The following is an 18,878-nucleotide window of genomic DNA, read 5'->3' as shown; positions in this document are numbered from 1 at the left end:
ACTGTCACTTTAGTGTTTCCTTACATTTATAACTGTCACTTTAGTGTTAGTTTCCTTACATTTATAACTGTCACTTTAGTGTTAGTTTCCTCACATTTATAACTGTCATTTTAGTGTTAGTTTCCTCACATTTATAACTGTCACTTTAGTGTTTCCTTACATTTATAACTGTCACTTTAGTGTTAGTTTCCTCACATTTATAACTGTCACTTTAGTGTTTCCTTACATTTATAACTGTCACATTAGTGTTAGTTTCCTCACATTTATAACTGTCACTTTAGTGTTTCCTCACATTTATAACTGTCACTTTAGTGTTTTAGTTTGTTAGTTTTACATTTATAACTGTCACTTTAGTGTTTCCTCACATTTTTATAACTTTAGTGTTAGTTTCCTCACATTTATAACTGTCACTTTAGTGTTTCCTTACATTTATAACTGTCACTTTAGTGTTAGTTTCCTCACATTTATAACTGTCTTTAGTGTTAGTTTTCCTCACATTTATAACTGTCACTTTAGTGTTAGTTTCCTCACATTTATAACTGTCACTTTAGTGTTAGTTTCCTCACATTTATAACTGTCACTTTAGTGTTAGTTTCCTCACATTTATAACTGTCACTTTAGTGTTAGTTTCCTCACATTTATAAATGTCACTTTAGTGTTAGTTTCTTCACATTTATAACTGTCACTTTAGTGTTAGTTTCCTTACATTTATAACTGTCACTTTAGTGTTAGTTTCCTCACATTTATAACTGTCACTTTAGTGTTAGTTTCCTCACATTTATAACTGTCACTTTAGTGTTTCCTTACATTTATAACTGTCACATTAGTGTTAGTTTCCTCACATTTATAACTGTCACTTTAGTTTCCTCACATTTATAACTGTCACTTTAGTGTTTCCTTACATTTATAACTGTCACTTTAGTGTTTCCTCACATTTATAACTGTCACTTTAGTGTTAGTTTCCTCACATTTATAACTGTCACTTTAGTGTTTCCTCACATTTATAACTGTCACTTTAGTGTTAGTTTCCTCACATTTATAACTGTCACTTTAGTGTTTCCTTACATTTATAACTGTCACTTTAGTGTTAGTTTCCTTACGTTTATAACTGTCACTTTAGTTAGTTTCCTTACATTTATAACTGTCACTTTAGTGTTAGTTTTTACATTTATAACTGTCACATTTATAAACTGTCACTTTAGTTTCCTCACATTTATAACTGTCACTTTAGTGTTTCCTTACATTTATAACTGTCACTTTAGTTTCCTCACATTTATAACTGTCACTTTAGTGTTAGTTTCCTCACATTTATAACTGTCACTTTAGTGTTAGTTTCCTCACATTTATAAATGTCACTTTAGTGTTAGTTTCTTCACATTTATAACTGTCACTTTAGTGTTAGTTTCCTTACATTTATAACTGTCACTTAAGTGTTAGTTTCCTCACATTTATAACTGTCACTTTAGTGTTAGTTTCCTCACATTTATAACTGTCACTTTAGTGTTTCCTTACATTTATAACTGTCACATTAGTGTTAGTTTCCTCACATTTATAACTGTCACTTTAGTTTCCTCACATTTATAACTGTCACTTTAGTGTTTCCTTACATTTATAACTGTCACTTTAGTGTTTCCTCACATTTATAACTGTCATTTTAGTGTTAGTTTCTCAACATTTATAACTGTCACTTTAGTGTTTCCTTACATTTATAACTGTCACTTTAGTGTTAGTTTCCTCACATTTATAACTGTCACTTTAGTGTTTCCTTACATTTATAACTGTCACATTAGTGTTAGTTTCCTCACATTTATAACTGTCACTTTAGTGTTTCCTTACATTTATAACTGTCACTTTAGTGTTTCCTTACGTTTATAACTGTCACTTTAGTGTTTCCTCACATTTATAACTGTCACTTTAGTGTTTCCTTACATTTATAACTGTCAGTGTTAGTTTCCTCACATTTATAACTGTCACTTTAGTGTTAGTTTCCTCACATTTATAACTGTCACTTTAGTGTTAGTTTCCTCACATTTATAACTGTCACTTTAGTGTTAGTTTCCTCACATTTATAACTGTCACTTTAGTGTTAGTTTCTTCACATTTATAACTGTCACTTTAGTGTTCCTTACATTTATAACTGTCACTTTAGTGTTAGTTTCCTCACATTTATAACTGTCACTTTAGTGTTAGTTTCCTCACATTTATAACTGTCACTTTAGTGTTTCCTTACATTTATAACTGTCACTTTAGTGTTAGTTTCACATTTATAACTGTCATTTATATTTATAACTGTCACTTTAGTGTTTCCTTACATTTATAACTGTCACTTTAGTGTTTCCTTACATTTATAACTGTCACATTAGTGTTAGTTTCCTCACATTTATAACTGTCACTTTAGTGTTTCCTTACATTTATAACTGTCACTTTAGTGTTAGTTTCCTCACATTTATAACTGTCACTTTAGTGTTAGTTTCCTTACATTTATAACTGTCACTTTAGTGTTCCTTACATTTATAACTGTCATTTATACATTTATAACTGTCACTTTAGTTTCCTCACATTTATAACTGTCACTTTAGTGTTTCTTTACATTTATAACTGTCACTTTAGTGTTTTCCTTACATTTATAACTGTCACTTTAGTGTTTCCTCACATTTATAACTGTCACTTTAGTGTTAGTTTCCTCACATTTATAACTGTCACTTTAGTGTTAGTTTCCTTACATTTATAACTGTCACTTTAGTGTTAGTTTCCTTACATTTATAACTGTCACTTTAGTGTTAGTTTCCTCACATTTATAACTGTCACTTTAGTGTTAGTTTCACTTTACATTTATAACTGTCACTTTAGTGTTAGTTTCCTTACATTTATAACTGTCACTTTAGTGTTAGTTTCCTCACATTTATAACTGTCACTTTAGTGTTAGTACATTTATTGTCACTTTAGTTTCCTCACATTTATAACTGTCACTTTAGTGTTTTCCTTACATTTATAACTGTCTTTACTACATTTTAACTGTCACTTTAGTGTTAGTTTCCTCACATTTATAACTGTCACTTTAGTGTTAGTTTCCTCACATTTATAACTGTCACTTTAGTGTTAGTTTCCTCACATTTATAACTATCACTTTAGTGTTAGTTTCCTCACATTTATAACTGTCACTTTAGTGTTAGTTTCCTCACATTTATAAATGTCACTTTAGTGTTAGTTTCTTCACATTTATAACTGTCACTTTAGTGTTAGTTTCCTTACATTTATAACTGTCACTTTAGTGTTAGTTTCCTCACATTTATAACTGTCACTTTAGTGTTTCCTTACATTTATAACTGTCACATTAGTGTTAGTTTCCTCACATTTATAACTGTCACTTTAGTTTCCTCACATTTATAACTGTCACTTTAGTGTTTCCTTACATTTATAACTGTCACTTTAGTGTTTCCTTACATTTATAACTGTCACATTAGTGTTAGTTTCCTCACATTCATAACTGTCACTTTAGTGTTTCCTTACATTTATAACTGTCACTTTAGTGTTAGTTTCCTCACATTTATAACTGTCACTTTAGTGTTAGTTTCCTTACATTTATAACTGGCACTTTAGTGTTTCCTTACATTTATAACTGTCACTTTAGTGTTTCTTTACATTTATAACTGTCACTTTAGTTTCCTCACATTTATAACTGTCACTTTAGTGTTTCCTTACATTTATAACTGTCACTTTAGTTTCCTCACATTTATAACTGTCACTTTAGTGTTAGTTTCCTCACATTTATAACTGTCACTTTAGTGTTAGTTTCCTCACATTTATAACTGTCACTTTAGTGTTAGTTTCCTCACATTTATAACTGTCACTTTAGTGTTAGTTTCCTCACATTTATAAATGTCACTTTAGTGTTAGTTTCCTTACATTTATAACTGTCACTTTAGTGTTAGTTTCCTCACATTTATAACTGTCACTTTAGTGTTAGTTTCCTCACATTTATAACTGTCACTTTAGTGTTTCCTTACATTTATAACTGTCACTTTAGTGTTAGTTTCCTCACATTTATAACTGTCACTTTAGTTTAGTTTCACATTTATAACTGTCACTTTAGTGTTTCTTACATTTATAACTGTCAGTTTAGTGTTTCCTTACATTTATAACTGTCACTTTAGTGTTAGTTTCCTCACATTTATAACTGTCACTTTAGTGTTTCCTTACATTTATAACTGTCACTTTAGTGTTAGTTTCCTCACATTTATAACTGTCACTTTAGTGTTAGTTTCCTTACATTTATAACTGTCACTTTAGTGTTTCCTTACATTTATAACTGTCACTTTAGTGTTTCTTACATTTATAACTGTCACTTTAGTTTCCTCACATTTATAACTGTCACTTTAGTGTTAGTTTACATTTATAACTTCACTTTATTTACATTTATAACTGTCACTTTAGTGTTTCCTACATTTATAACTGTCACTTTACTGTTAGTTTCTTTACATTTATAACTGTCACTTTAGTGTTAGTTTCCTTACATTTATAACTGTCACTTTAGTGTTAGTTTCTTACATTTATAACTGTCACTTTAGTGTTAGTTTCCTTACATTTATAACTGTCACTTTAGTGTTAGTTTCCTTACATTTATAACTGTCACTTTAGTGTTAGTTTCCTTACATTTATAACTGTCACTTTAGTGTTAGTTTCCTACATTTATAACTTTAGTCACATTTTAGTTTCCTTACATTTATAACTGTCACTTTAGTGTTTCCTCACATTTATAACTGTCACTTTAGTGTTAGTTTCCTCACATTTATAACTGTCACTTTAGTGTTTACATTTATAACTGTCACTTTAGTGTTAGTTTCCTTACATTTATAACTGTCACTTTAGTGTTAGTTTCCTCACATTTATAACTGTCACTTTAGTGTTAGTTTCCTTACATTTATAACTGTCACTTTAGAGTTTCCTTATATTTATAACTGTCACTTTAGTGTTAGTTTCCTCACATTTATAACTGTCACTTTAGTGTTAGTTTCCTTACATTTATAACTGTCACTTTAGTGTTTCCTTACATTTATAACTGTCACTTTAGTGTTAGTTTCCTCACATTTATAACTGTCACTTTAGTGTTTCCTTACATTTATAACTGTCACATTAGTGTTAGTTTCCTCACATTTATAACTGTCACTTTAGTTTCCTCACATTTATAACTGTCACTTTAGTGTTTCCTTACATTTATAACTGTCACTTTAGTGTTTCTTACATTTATAACTGTCACATTAGTGTTAGTTTCTCACATTTACTGTCACTTTAGTGTTTCCTTACATTTATAACTGTCACTTTAGTGTTAGTTTCCTCACATTTATAACTGTCACTTTAGTGTTAGTTTCCTTACATTTATAACTGTCATATTTTAGTGTTTCCTTACATTTATAACTGTCACTTTAGTGTTTCTTTACATTTATAACTGTCACTTTAGTTTCCTCACATTTATAACTGTCACTTTAGTGTTTCTTTACATTTATAACTGTCACTTTAGTGTTTCCTTACATTCATAACTGTCACTTTAGTTTCCTCACATTTATAACTGTCACTTTACTGTTAGTTTCCTCACATTTATAACTGTCACTTTAGTGTTAGTTTCTTTACATTTATAACTGTCACTTTAGTGTTAGTTTCCTTACATTTATAACTGTCACTTTAGTGTTAGTTTCCTCACATTTATAACTGTCACTTTAGTGTTTTCTTACATTTATAACTGTCACTTTAGTGTTAGTTTCCTTACATTTATAACTGTCACTTTAGTGTTAGTTTCCTCACATTTATAACTGTCACTTTAGTGTTAGTTTCCTTACATTTATAACTGTCACTTTAGAGTTTCCTTATATTTATAACTGTCACTTTAGTGTTTCCTTACATTTATAATCGTCACTTTAGTGTTTCCTTATATTTATAACTGTCACTTTAGTGTTTCCTTACATTTATAACTGTCACTTTAGTGTTAGTTTCCTCACATTTATAACTGTCACTTTAGTGTTTCCTTACATTTATAACTGTCACTTTAGTGTTAGTTTCCTTACATTTATAACTGTCACTTTAGTGTTAGTTTCCTCACATTTATAACTGTCACTTTAGTGTTAGTTTCCTTACATTTATAACTGTCACTTTAGAGTTTCCTTCTATTCATAACTGTCACTTTAGTGTTAGTTTCCTCACATTCATAACTGTCACTTTAGTGTTAGTTTCCTTACATTTATAACTGTCACTTTAGAGTTTCCTTCTATTCATAACTGTCACTTTAGTGTTAGTTTCCTCACATTTATAACTGTCACTTTAGTGTTTCTTTACATTTATAACTGTCACTTTAGTGTTTCCTTACATTCATAACTGTCACTTTAGTTTCCTCACATTTATAACTGTCACTTTACTGTTAGTTTCCTCACATTTATAACTGTCACTTTAGTGTTAGTTTCTTTACATTTATAACTGTCACTTTAGTGTTAGTTTTACATTTATAACTGTCACTTTAGTGTTAGTTTTCACATTTATAACTGTCACATTAGTGTTAGTTTCCTTACATTTATAACTGTCACTTTAGTGTTTCCTTACATTTATAACTGTCACTTTAGTGTTAGTTTCCTTACATTTATAACTGTCACTTTAGTGTTTCCTTACATTTATAACTGTCACTTTAGTGTTTCCTTACATTTATAATTGTCACATTAGTGTTAGTTTCCTCACATTTATAACTGTCACTTTAGTGTTTCCTTACATTTATAACTGTCACTTTAGTGTTTCCTTACATTTATAACTGTCACATTAGTGTTAGTTTCCTCACATTTATAACTGTCACTTTAGTGTTTCCTTACATTTATAACTGTCACTTTAGTGTTAGTTTCCTTACATTTATAACTGTCACTTTAGTGTTTCCTTACATTTATAACTGTCACTTTAGTGTTTCCTTACATTTATAACTGTCACTTTTAGTTTCCTTACATTTATAATTGTCACATTAGTGTTAGTTTCCTCACATTTATAACTGTCACTTTAGTGTTTCCTTATATTTATAACTGTCACTTCAGTGTTTCCTTACATTTATAACTGTCACTTTAGTGTTAGTTTCATTTATAATTTATAACTGTCTTTACTTACATTTTACTGTGTTTCCTTACATTTATAACTGTCACTTTAGTGTTAGTTTCCTCACATTTATAACTGTCACTTTAGTGTTAGTTTCCTTACATTTATAACTGTCACTTTAGTGTTTCCTTACATTTATAACTGTCACTTTAGTGTTTCTTTACATTTATAACTGTCACTTTAGTTTCCTCACATTTATAACTGTCACTTTAGTGTTTCTTTACATTTATAACTGTCACTTTAGTGTTTCCTTACATTCATAACTGTCACTTTAGTTTCCTCACATTTATAACTGTCACTTTACTGTTAGTTTCCTCACATTTATAACTGTCACTTTAGTGTTAGTTTCTTTACATTTATAACTGTCACTTTAGTGTTAGTTTCCTTACATTTATAACTGTCACTTTAGTGTTAGTTTCCTCACATTTATAACTGTCACTTTAGTGTTAGTTTCTTTACATTTATAACTGTCACTTTAGTGTTAGTTTCCTTACATTTATAACTGTCACTTTAGTGTTAGTTTCCTCACATTTATAACTGTCACTTTAGTGTTAGTTTCCTTACATTTATAACTGTCACTTTAGTGTTAGTTTAATCACATTTATAACTGTCACTTTAGTTTCCTCACATTTATAACTGTCACTTTAGTGTTAGTTTCCTCACATTTATAACTGTCACTTTAGTGTTAGTTTCCTTACATTTATAACTGTCACTTTAGTGTTAGTTTCCTTACATTTATAACTGTCACTTTAGTGTTAGTTTCCTCACATTTATAACTGTCACATTAGTGTTAGTTTCCTTACATTTATAACTGTCACATTAGTGTTAGTTTCCTCACATTTATAACTGTCACTTTAGTTTCCTCACATTTATAACTGTCACTTTAGTGTTTCCTTACATTTATAACTGTCACTTTAGTGTTTCCTTACATTTATAACTGTCACATTAGTGTTAGTTTCCTCACATTTATAACTGTCACTTTAGTGTTTCCTTACATTTATAACTGTCACATTAGTGTTAGTTTCCTTACATTTATAACTGTCACTTTAGTGTTAGTTTCCTCACATTTATAACTGTCACTTTAGTGTTAGTTTCCTTACATTTATAACTGTCACTTTAGAGTTTCCTTCTATTCATAACTGTCACTTTAGTGTTAGTTTCCTCACATTCATAACTGTCACTTTAGTTTCCTCACATTTATAACTGTCACTTTAGTTTCCTTACATTTATAACTGTCACTTTAGAGTTTCCTTATATGTATAACTGTCACTTTAGTGTTAGTTTCCTCACATTCATAACTGTCACTTTAGTTTCCTTACATTTATAACTGTCACTTTAGTGTTAGTCTCCTCACATTTATAACTGTCACTTTAGTGTTAGTTTCCTTACATTTATAACTGTCACTTTAGTGTTAGTTTCCTTACATTTATAACTGTCACTTTAGTGTTAGTTTCCTCACATTTATAACTGTCACATTAGTGTTAGTTTCCTTACATTTATAACTGTCACATTAGTGTTAGTTTCCTCACATTTATAACTGTCACTTTAGTTTCCTCACATTTATAACTGTCACTTTAGTGTTTCCTTACATTTATAACTGTCACTTTAGTGTTTCCTTACATTTATAACTGTCACATTAGTGTTAGTTTCCTCACATTTATAACTGTCACTTTAGTGTTAGTTTCCTTACATTTATAACTGTCACTTTAGTGTTTCCTTACATTTATAACTGTCACTTTAGTGTTTCCTTACATTTATAACTGTCACTTTAGTGTTAGTTTCCTTACATTTATAACTGTCACTTTAGTGTTAGTTTCCTCACATTTATAACTGTCACTTTAGTGTTTCCTTACATTTATAACTGTCACTTTAGTGTTAGTTTCCTTACATTTATAACTGTCACTTTAGAGTTTCCTTATATTTATAACTGTCACTTTAGTGTTAGTTTCCTCACATTCATAACTGTCACTTTAGTTTCATTACATTTATAACTGTCACTTTAGTGTTAGTTTCCTCACATTCATAACTGTCACTTTAGTTTCCTTACATTTATAACTGTCACTTTAGTTTCATTACATTTATAACTGTCACTTTAGAGTTAGTTTCCTCACATTCATAACTGTCACTTTAGTTTCCTTACATTTATAACTGTCACTTTAGAGTTTCCTTATATTTATAACTGTCACTTTAGTGTTAGTTTCCTCACATTCATAACTGTCACTTTAGTTTCCTTACATTTATAACTGTCACTTTAGAGTTTCCTTATATTTATAACTGTCACTTTAGTGTTAGTTTCCTCACATTTATAACTGTCACTTTAGAGTTTCCTTACATTTATAACTGTCACTTTAGTTTTTCCTCACATTTATAACTGTCACTTTAGAGTTTCCTTACATTTATAACTGTCACTTTAGTTTTTCCTCACATTTATAACTGTCACTTTAGTTTCATTACATTTATAACTGTCACTTTAGTGTTTCCTTACATTTATAACTGTCACATTAGTGTTAGTTTCCTCACATTCATAACTGTCACTTTAGTTTCCTCACATTCATAACTGTCAATTTACTTTCCTTACATTTATAACTGTCACTTTAGTGTTAGTTTCCTCACGTTCATAACTATCACTTTCGTTTCCTCACATTCATAACTGTCACTTTAGTTTCCTCACATTTATAACTGTCACTTTAGTGTTTCTTTACATTTATAACTGTCACTTTAGTGTTAGTTTCCTTACATTTATAACTGTCACTTTAGTGTTAGTTTCCTTACATTTATAACTGTCACATTAGTGTTTCCTTACATGTATAACTGTCACATTAGTGTTAGTTTCCTCACATTTATAACTGTCACTTTAGTTTTCTTACATTTATAACTGTGTTACTTTCCTTCAGTTTGTAGCCTATATGTAGCCATCTTGCATCACTCCATTCTGTTGACATTTCTTTCCTCTGTCACGTCATTGTAGTTGTTCTTGAGGGCTTATTATATTTATATTATTATATTAGGCTAATGTTGTGCAATAATTTAGGACATGTATCCTATAGGAATCATTATGGAACACAGATCATATGTAGCAGTTTAAACCTGGAGCCTGGCTTGGTAGATTTATAGAACTACTGTTCAACCCCTATTACAGTCCCATGATTCATGAGGATTGGTAGATTTATAGGACTACTGTTCAACCCCTATTACAGTCCCATGATTCATGAGGATTGGTAGATTTATAGGACTACTGTTCAACCCCTATTACAGTCCCATGATTCATGAGGATTGGTAGATTTATAGGACTACTGTTCAACCCCTATTACAGTCCCATGATTCATGAGGATTGGTAGATTTATAGAACTACTGTTCAACCCCTATTACAGTCCCATGATTCATGAGGATTGGTAGATTTATAGGACTACTGTTCAACCCCTATTACAGTCCCATGATTCATGAGGATTGGTAGATTTATGATTCATTACAGTCCCATGATTCATGAGGATTGGTAGATTTATAGGACTACTGTTCAACCCCTATTACAGTCCCATGATTCATGAGGATTGGTAGATTTATAGAACTACTGTTCAACCCCTATTACAGTCCCATGATTCATGAGGATTGGTAGATTTATAGGACTACTGTTCAACCCCTATTACAGTCCCATGATTCATGAGGATTGGTAGATTTATAGAACTACTGTTCAACCCCTATTACAGTCCCATGATTCATGAGGATTGGTAGATTTATAGGACTACTGTTCAACCCCTATTACAGTCCCATGATTCATGAGGATTGGTAGATTTATAGGACTACTGTTCAACCCTATTACAGTCCCATGATTCATGAGGATTGGTAGATTTATAGAACTACTGTTCAACCCCTATTACAGTCCCATGATTCATGAGGATTGGTAGATTTATAGAACTACTGTTCAACCCCTATTACAGTCCCATGATTCATGAGGATTGGTAGATTTATAGAACTACTGTTCAACCCCTATTACAGTCCCATGATTCATGAGGATTGGTAGATTTATAGACTACTGTTCAACCCCTATTACAGTCCCATGATTCATGAGGATTGGTAGATTTATAGAACTACTGTTCAACCCCTATTACAGTCCCATGATTCATGAGGATTGGTAGATTTATAGGACTACTGTTCAACCCCTATTACAGTCCCATGATTCATGACTGTCATTGGTAGATTTATAAGTCACTACTGTACAGTCCCATTTATGAGGATTGGTAGATTTATACTACTGTTCAACCCCTATTACAGTCCCATGATTCATGAGGATTGGTAGATTTATAGAACTACTGTTCTATTACAGTCCCATGATTCATGAGGATTGGTAGATTTATAGAACTACTGTTACTATTACAGTCCCATGATTCATGAGGATTGGTAGATTTATAGGACTACTGTTCAACCCCTATTAGTCCCATATTCAGTCCCATTGATTCATGAGGATTGGTAGATTTATAGAACTACTGTTCAACCCCTATTACAGTCCCATGATTCATGAGGATTGGTAGATTTATAGGACTACTGTTCAACCCCTATTACAGTCCCATGATTCATGAGGATTGGTAGATTTATAGGACTACTGTTCAACCCCTATTACAGTCCCATGATTCATGAGGATTGGTAGATTTATAGAACTACTGTTCAACCCCTATTACAGTCCCATGATTCATGAGGATTGGTAGATTTATAGGACTACTGTTCAACCCCTATTACAGTCCCATGATTCATGAGGATTGGTAGATTTATAGGACTACTGTTCAACCCCTATTACAGTCCCATGATTCATGAGGATTGGTAGATTTATAGGACTACTGTTCAACCCCTATTACAGTCCCATGATTCATGAGGATTGGTAGATTTATAGGACTACTGTTCAACCCCTATTACAGTCCCATGATTCATGAGGATTGGTAGATTTATAGGACTACTGTTCAACCCCTATTACAGTCCCATGATTCATGAGGATTGGTAGATTTATAGACTACTGTTCAACCCCTATTACAGTCCCATGATTCATGAGGATTGGTAGATTTATAGAACTACTGTTCAACCCCTATTACAGTCCCATGATTCATGAGGATTGGTAGATTTATAGGACTACTGTTCAACCCCTATTACAGTCCCATGATTCATGAGGATTGGTAGATTTATAGGACTACTGTTCAACCCCTATTACAGTCCCATGATTCATGAGGATTGGTAGATTTATAGGACTACTGTTCAACCCCTATTACAGTCCCATGATTCATGAGGATTGGTAGATTTATACTACTGTTCCCTATTACAGTCCCATGATTCATGAGGATTGGTAGATTTATAGAACTACTGTTCAACCCCTATTACAGTCCCATGATTCATGAGGATTGGTAGATTTATAGAACTACTGTTCAACCCCTATTACAGTCCCATGATTCATGAGGATTGGTAGATTTATAGAACTACTGTTCAACCCTATTACAGTCCCATGATTCATGAGGATTGGTAGATTTATAGGACTACTGTTCAACCCTATTACAGTCCCATGATTCATGAGGATTGGTAGATTTATAGAACTACTGTTCAACCCCTATTACAGTCCCATGATTCATGAGGATTGGTAGATTTATAGGACTACTGTTCAACCCCTATTACAGTCCCATGATTCATGAGGATTGGTAGATTTATAGAACTACTGTTCAACCCCTATTACAGTCCCATGATTCATGAGGATTGGTAGATTTATAGGACTACTACTACAGTCCCATGATTCAACCCCTATTACAGTCCCATGATTCATGAGGATTGGTAGATTTATAGAACTACTGTTCAACCCCTATTACAGTCCCATGATTCATGAGGATTGGTAGATTTATAGGACTACTGTTCAACCCCTATTACAGTCCCATGATTCATGAGGATTGGTAGATTTATAGGACTACTGTTCAACCCCTATTACAGTCCCATGATTCATGAGGATTGGTAGATTTATAGGACTACTGTTCAACCCCTATTACAGTCCCATGATTCATGAGGATTGGTAGATTTATAGAACTACTGTTCAACCCCTATTACAGTCCCATGATTCATGAGGATTGGTAGATTTATAGGACTACTGTTCAACCCCTATTACAGTCCCATGATTCATGAGGATTGGTAGATTTATAGGACTACTGTTCAACCCCTATTACAGTCCCATGATTCATGAGGATTGGTAGATTTATAGGACTACTGTTCTATTACAGTCCCATGATTCATGAGGATTGGTAGATTTATAGGACTACTGTTCAACCCCTATTACAGTCCCATGATTCATGAGGATTGGTAGATTTATAGGACTACTGTTCAACCCCTATTACAGTCCCATGATTCATGAGGATTGGTAGATTTATAGGACTACTGTTCAACCCCTATTACAGTCCCATGATTCATGAGGATTGGTAGATTTATAGGACTACTGTTCAACCCCTATTACAGTCCCATGATTCATGAGGATTGGTAGATTTATAGAACTACTGTTCAACCCTATTACAGTCCCATGATTCATGAGGATTGGTAGATTTATAGGACTACTGTTCAACCCCTATTACAGTCCCATGATTCATGAGGATTGGTAGATTTATAGGACTACTGTTCAACCCCTATTACAGTCCCATGATTCATGAGGATTGGTAGATTTATAGGACTACTGTTCAACCCCTATTACAGTCCCATGATTCATGAGGATTGGTAGATTTATAGGACTACTGTTCAACCCCTATTACAGTCCCATGATTCATGAGGATTGGTAGATTTATAGGACTACTGTTCAACCCCTATTACAGTCCCATGATTCATGAGGATTGGTAGATTTATAGGACTACTGTTCAACCCCTATTACAGTCCCATGATTCATGAGGATTGGTAGATTTATAGGACTACTGTTCAACCCCTATTACAGTCCCATGATTCATGAGGATTGGTAGATTTATAGAACTACTGTTCAACCCCTATTACAGTCCCATGATTCATGAGGATTGGTAGATTTATAGGACTACTGTTCAACCCCTATTACAGTCCCATGATTCATGAGGATTGGTAGATTTATAGAACTACTGTTCAACCCCTATTACAGTCCCATGATTCATGAGGATTGGTAGATTTATAGGACTACTGTTCAACCCCTATTACAGTCCCATGATTCATGAGGATTGGTAGATTTATAGAACTACTGTTCAACCCCTATTACAGTCCCATGATTCATGAGGATTGGTAGATTTATAGGACTACTGTTCAACCCCTATTACAGTCCCATGATTCATGAGGATTGGTAGATTTATAGAACTACTGTTCAACCCCTATTACAGTCCCATGATTCATGAGGATTGGTAGATTTATAGGACTACTGTTCAACCCCTATTACAGTCCCATGATTCATGAGGATTGGTAGATTTATAGAACTACTGTTCAACCCCTATTACAGTCCCATGATTCATGAGGATTGGTAGATTTATAGGACTACTGTTCAACCCCTATTACAGTCCCATGATTCATGAGGATTGGTAGATTTATAGGACTACTGTTCAACCCTATTACAGTCCCATGATTCATGAGGATTGGTAGATTTATAGGACTACTGTTCAACCCCTATTACAGTCCCATGATTCATGAGGATTGGTAGATTTATAGAACTACTGTTCAACCCCTATTACAGTCCCATGATTCATGAGGATTGGTAGATTTATAGGACTACTGTTCAACCCCTATTACAGTCCCATGATTCATGAGGATTGGTAGATTTATAGGACTACTGTTCAACCCCTATTACAGTCCCATGATTCATGAGGATTGGTAGATTTATAGAACTACTGTTCAACCCCTATTACAGTCCCATGATTCATGAGGATTGGTAGATTTATAGAACTACTGTTCAACCCCTATTACAGTCCCATGATTCATGAGGATTGGTAGATTTATAGGACTACTGTTCAACCCCTATTACAGTCCCATGATTCATGAGGATTGGTAGATTTATAGGACTACTGTTCAACCCCTATTACAGTCCCATGATTCATGCGGATTGGTAGATTTATAGGACTACTGTTCAACCCCTATTGTACACTTCTCACCTTCCAATATTTCATAGATTGAACAACTGAATATGGCAACTCAGGATGAATCAAATCACTGTATTTTTTTATTCATCAATATATTTAGTGCGTACAGGCTCTCCAAACCTGTTTTTTTTAATGATTCACACATACCTTGCTAACCCTAAAATGTGCCTAAATAATGTACAAAATCAGAGTATTTTTAAATCTACTATTTGGTGCTGAAACTGAGAAGAAAATGCATAGATGGCTCTTTTTAATTGATCCCTATATTCTGAACCCGTTCTCTCCATGTATTCTAGTGTGTCTGTTGACAAAATTCTAATTAAAGGTACACCATATTTAAAGGGATGGTTTAAGATAGAATGTACTGAAAAACCTATTGAACTTAAACTCACTTTAATGTCTCCTCACTTTATTGTCTGTTTGGGCTCCTCAGTTTCCCTACATGTTGATATGTTTCAACAGGGTGAATAGCCTGTCTTCAGCACCTCTCCACGTTGCTCATGTCTCTAACCTACAAGAGAGTCATCTCCATGACACGTCAGATAACAGAAAAAAAAAACTAAATATGTTTTCCATTGCAATATTTGGTTTGGTCTCAGCTGTGTTCCCAACCTGAAGTTTTGCCTCCTACCTCCCCTCATATCCGGAATCGAGAGTTAAGGAGTTTGGCTCGCGCGAACACGGTTGTTTTTTGTGTGTGTGTTTTTTTTTTTTTAAAGCGCTCGGTTTCACGCGCCTATTTTGGTGACGCGCGAAATTCATTCACTCTCACGTGTCGCGCGTGAATCGGGAACGCGCTTTTTACTACACGAACGCGCTTTCACACACTAAAACGATCAATATTAAAGATAGGTTAATGATGATGATGATGTCTAGTGTTAACTGTAACACATATATATGATATCGAGGCATCAATAGAATCTCTGACAATACATACTTCCAAAAGAACATCATTTAAAAATATATATATTTTATTTTTGCACTTCCTAGATGATCCGACGAGAGAAAATAGCCAACATGTAGGCTGTTGCCTTCCTCCCACTATAGCTAGACTACATGTCAAACATTAAAACGAGTATTCGTTCAAAACGCACATAATTCGTTAACCGTAACCCATACTTGCAAAGATCTGTAGCCTATATAATGACTTGTGTGGCTAGGCTGAGTACAGCATCACGATATGAGATGAGAAAAATCACCAAACCCTCTCATAGCCTTCTATTGCATGAAGGATAACTGGCGGATGTCATGCAACGAGCAACAAAAAAGAGACATCTGACAAGACCGTTTGCAACATAGCCTGCCGGTCGCATTCGGTCTTCCGCTCCTGTACTGATTGCGCAGAGGAAACATCTAACTTGGCCGATCAAATGAATCTGCTTTCAATATCACAGTTAGCAGGCTAACAGTGAACATGTTTACGCTAGTCATAATGATGACAAATACATCATATCATTAGTGCAGAGAGAGAGAGTCAGAGAGAGAGAGAGAGAGAGAGAGAGAGAGAGAGAGAGAGAGAGAGAGAGAGAGAGAGAGAGAGAGAGAGAGAGAGAGAGAGAGAGAGAGAGAGAGAGAGAGAGAGAGAGAGACAGAGAGAGAGAGAGAGGTGAAGAGAGAGAGAGAGAGAGAGACAGAGACAGAGAGAGAGAGAGAGAGAGAGAGAGAGAGAGAGAGACAGAGAGAGACAGAGAGAGAGAGAGAGAGAGAGAGAGAGAGAGGTGAGAGAGAGAGAGAGACAGAGAGAGACAGAGAGAGAGAGAGAGAGAGAGAGAGAGAGATGAAGAGAGAGAGATGAGAGAGAGAGAGAGAGAGAGAGAGAGAGAGAGAGAGAGAGAGAGAGAGAGAGAGAGAGAGAGACAGAGAGAGAGAGAGAGAGAGAGAGATGAAGAGAGAGAGAGATGAGAGAGAGAGATGAAGAGAGAGAGATGAAGAGAGAGAGAGAGAGAGAGAGAGAGAGAGAGAGAGAGAGAGTGAGGGGAATCCGACCAAAATGGAACAGATTGACATCTCCATATTGTTGCCTACTAATCGAGGGACCCAGAGCAAAGCAGACATTCCACTAATAGAAATTAAGCAGTGTAAAAAAAGCGACAAAATTAAGCGGCAGAAGCAGTAGTTCCCTTCCTAACCTCTCTTCCTCAGTCAGTTTGGAATGAGAAACACAGTGGTTATTGTATCGAAAGACATATCGTTACTCTTGTTTTCATGAAAGCTGTATTCTCAGCATAATGACATTGGAGCGTTGTCAAAAACATGATCCAAATACTAAAATGTTGTTTTACAGGTTTTGGGGAAAACATTAGAGGGGTTTGTTTCTTCAAGACAACCCGTTCTCTTCAGCAGTAGCGTAGGAATCACGGACCTTTTTTCAAAACGGGATAAGCCGGAAAAACCCACCATTGACTGGCAAACTAAAACCCTTTTACTAAGACATGACTATTATTAAATAATACTTACAATTTTTGCATTAAAATTGTCAGGAGGACGGTATCCGTTTCGTTTTCGGAGGCACATCCGTTTCTTTTTATGTTTTTCTTTTTTATATGTAAGAATACTGTATCTATTCGCTGTTCCCGTGTTCCAGCGCGAGCTAGGATCTACACCCTTACCGAGGCGGACGGAGTGGCACTGCGCATGCGTGGAGACGGACGGTTCAACACAGGCTGTTTACCAAGGAGAGTGACTTCCTCACCAATAGCTGGCATTTCTTATAAAACTAACTAAAACTATTTTATGTGCCGTAATAACTCATAATTAATTAGCTCAAACTAACATATTGTTTAAGTAGATACTCATCAAGATAATCATCCTCGTTTTCCTCCCCATATTCATCATCATCAAGTAAATAAACTGAAATTGCAACAACAACAACATTTTAATGACATAATAATAATAATAATAATAATCATCATCATCATTAGAGTCATTATTTGTTCTTTACATAAGGTAAACCCAAGAAAGCCCCACATAGCCTAGACTACAACAGTGATGTTTTTTTAATGACCTGCTATGATCTGATTATTTATTCCCAATAAGCCCAATCAACCACATTGATAAAAAATTAAATAAAAATGCCACTAATTAATTCAAAGAAACTGTCGTTTCACACTCACACACTTTTGACAACAAGTCACCTCACATACTTATTCCAGACGAACTATCGTGGTAGTCTAGTTCCAGCGAATCCCTGCGGATAAACGTTACATGCCGAGCTGTCTACGGCAACGTTATGGTTCATATCTGCCATGTGTTTCTGCCGTGGTTCTGTCCAGCAAGCGGCGCCAGACACCAACAATAGCCCAAATGAAGACACGGACCCCCTGGAGTCTCAAAGCGTCTCTAGGGCCTATCTTTTTATGCCTAGAATCTATATGGTCTCGTTTGTTGCAGAACAATTGCATAGCAATAACATTTAAATAGAACGAGTCATTTTTGTTGTTGTTTTTTTTTAAATGAAAATAAGAATTTGTTCTTAACTGACTTGCCTAGTTAAATAAAGTAAAATAAAAAAAAATATCTTGCCCATTTCCAGACTGTGTAGTCTAAACACGAGGCCTATGGACAAATTGACTATTCTTTTATGTATTGTCAATTGGCGCACTGAATGATGTTCAACAGTTTCCGGATATTCGAATAGAGGTCATATCCTATTCAAAACGAAAATACACT

At 34.0% G+C, this 18,878-nt stretch overlaps 1 protein-coding gene across 3 annotated transcripts in view; it reads right to left on the bottom strand.

Annotated features, from left to right (window-relative positions):
• LOC127913109 (regulator of G-protein signaling 17-like) overlaps positions 1-17,827 on the bottom strand; it is a 116,744-nt gene extending 98,917 nt beyond the window's left edge. For 2 of the 3 annotated variants that reach the window (XM_052484499.1, XM_052484500.1), the window contains exon 1: positions 17,667-17,827. In XM_052484499.1, coding sequence (XP_052340459.1) covers positions 17,667-17,723 — 57 coding nt within the window. In that variant the 5' untranslated portion in view covers positions 17,724-17,827. The remainder of the gene's footprint in view (positions 1-17,666) is intronic. The other variant, XM_052484501.1, reaches the window with a different exon arrangement.
• Between the last annotated feature and the right edge of the window lie 1,051 nt (positions 17,828-18,878).

This window comes from Oncorhynchus keta, chromosome 28, assembly GCF_023373465.1.
Source record: "Oncorhynchus keta strain PuntledgeMale-10-30-2019 chromosome 28, Oket_V2, whole genome shotgun sequence".
Lineage (NCBI taxonomy): Eukaryota > Metazoa > Chordata > Actinopteri > Salmoniformes > Salmonidae > Oncorhynchus > Oncorhynchus keta.
This window is presented reverse-complemented; position numbering and strand designations above follow the sequence as displayed.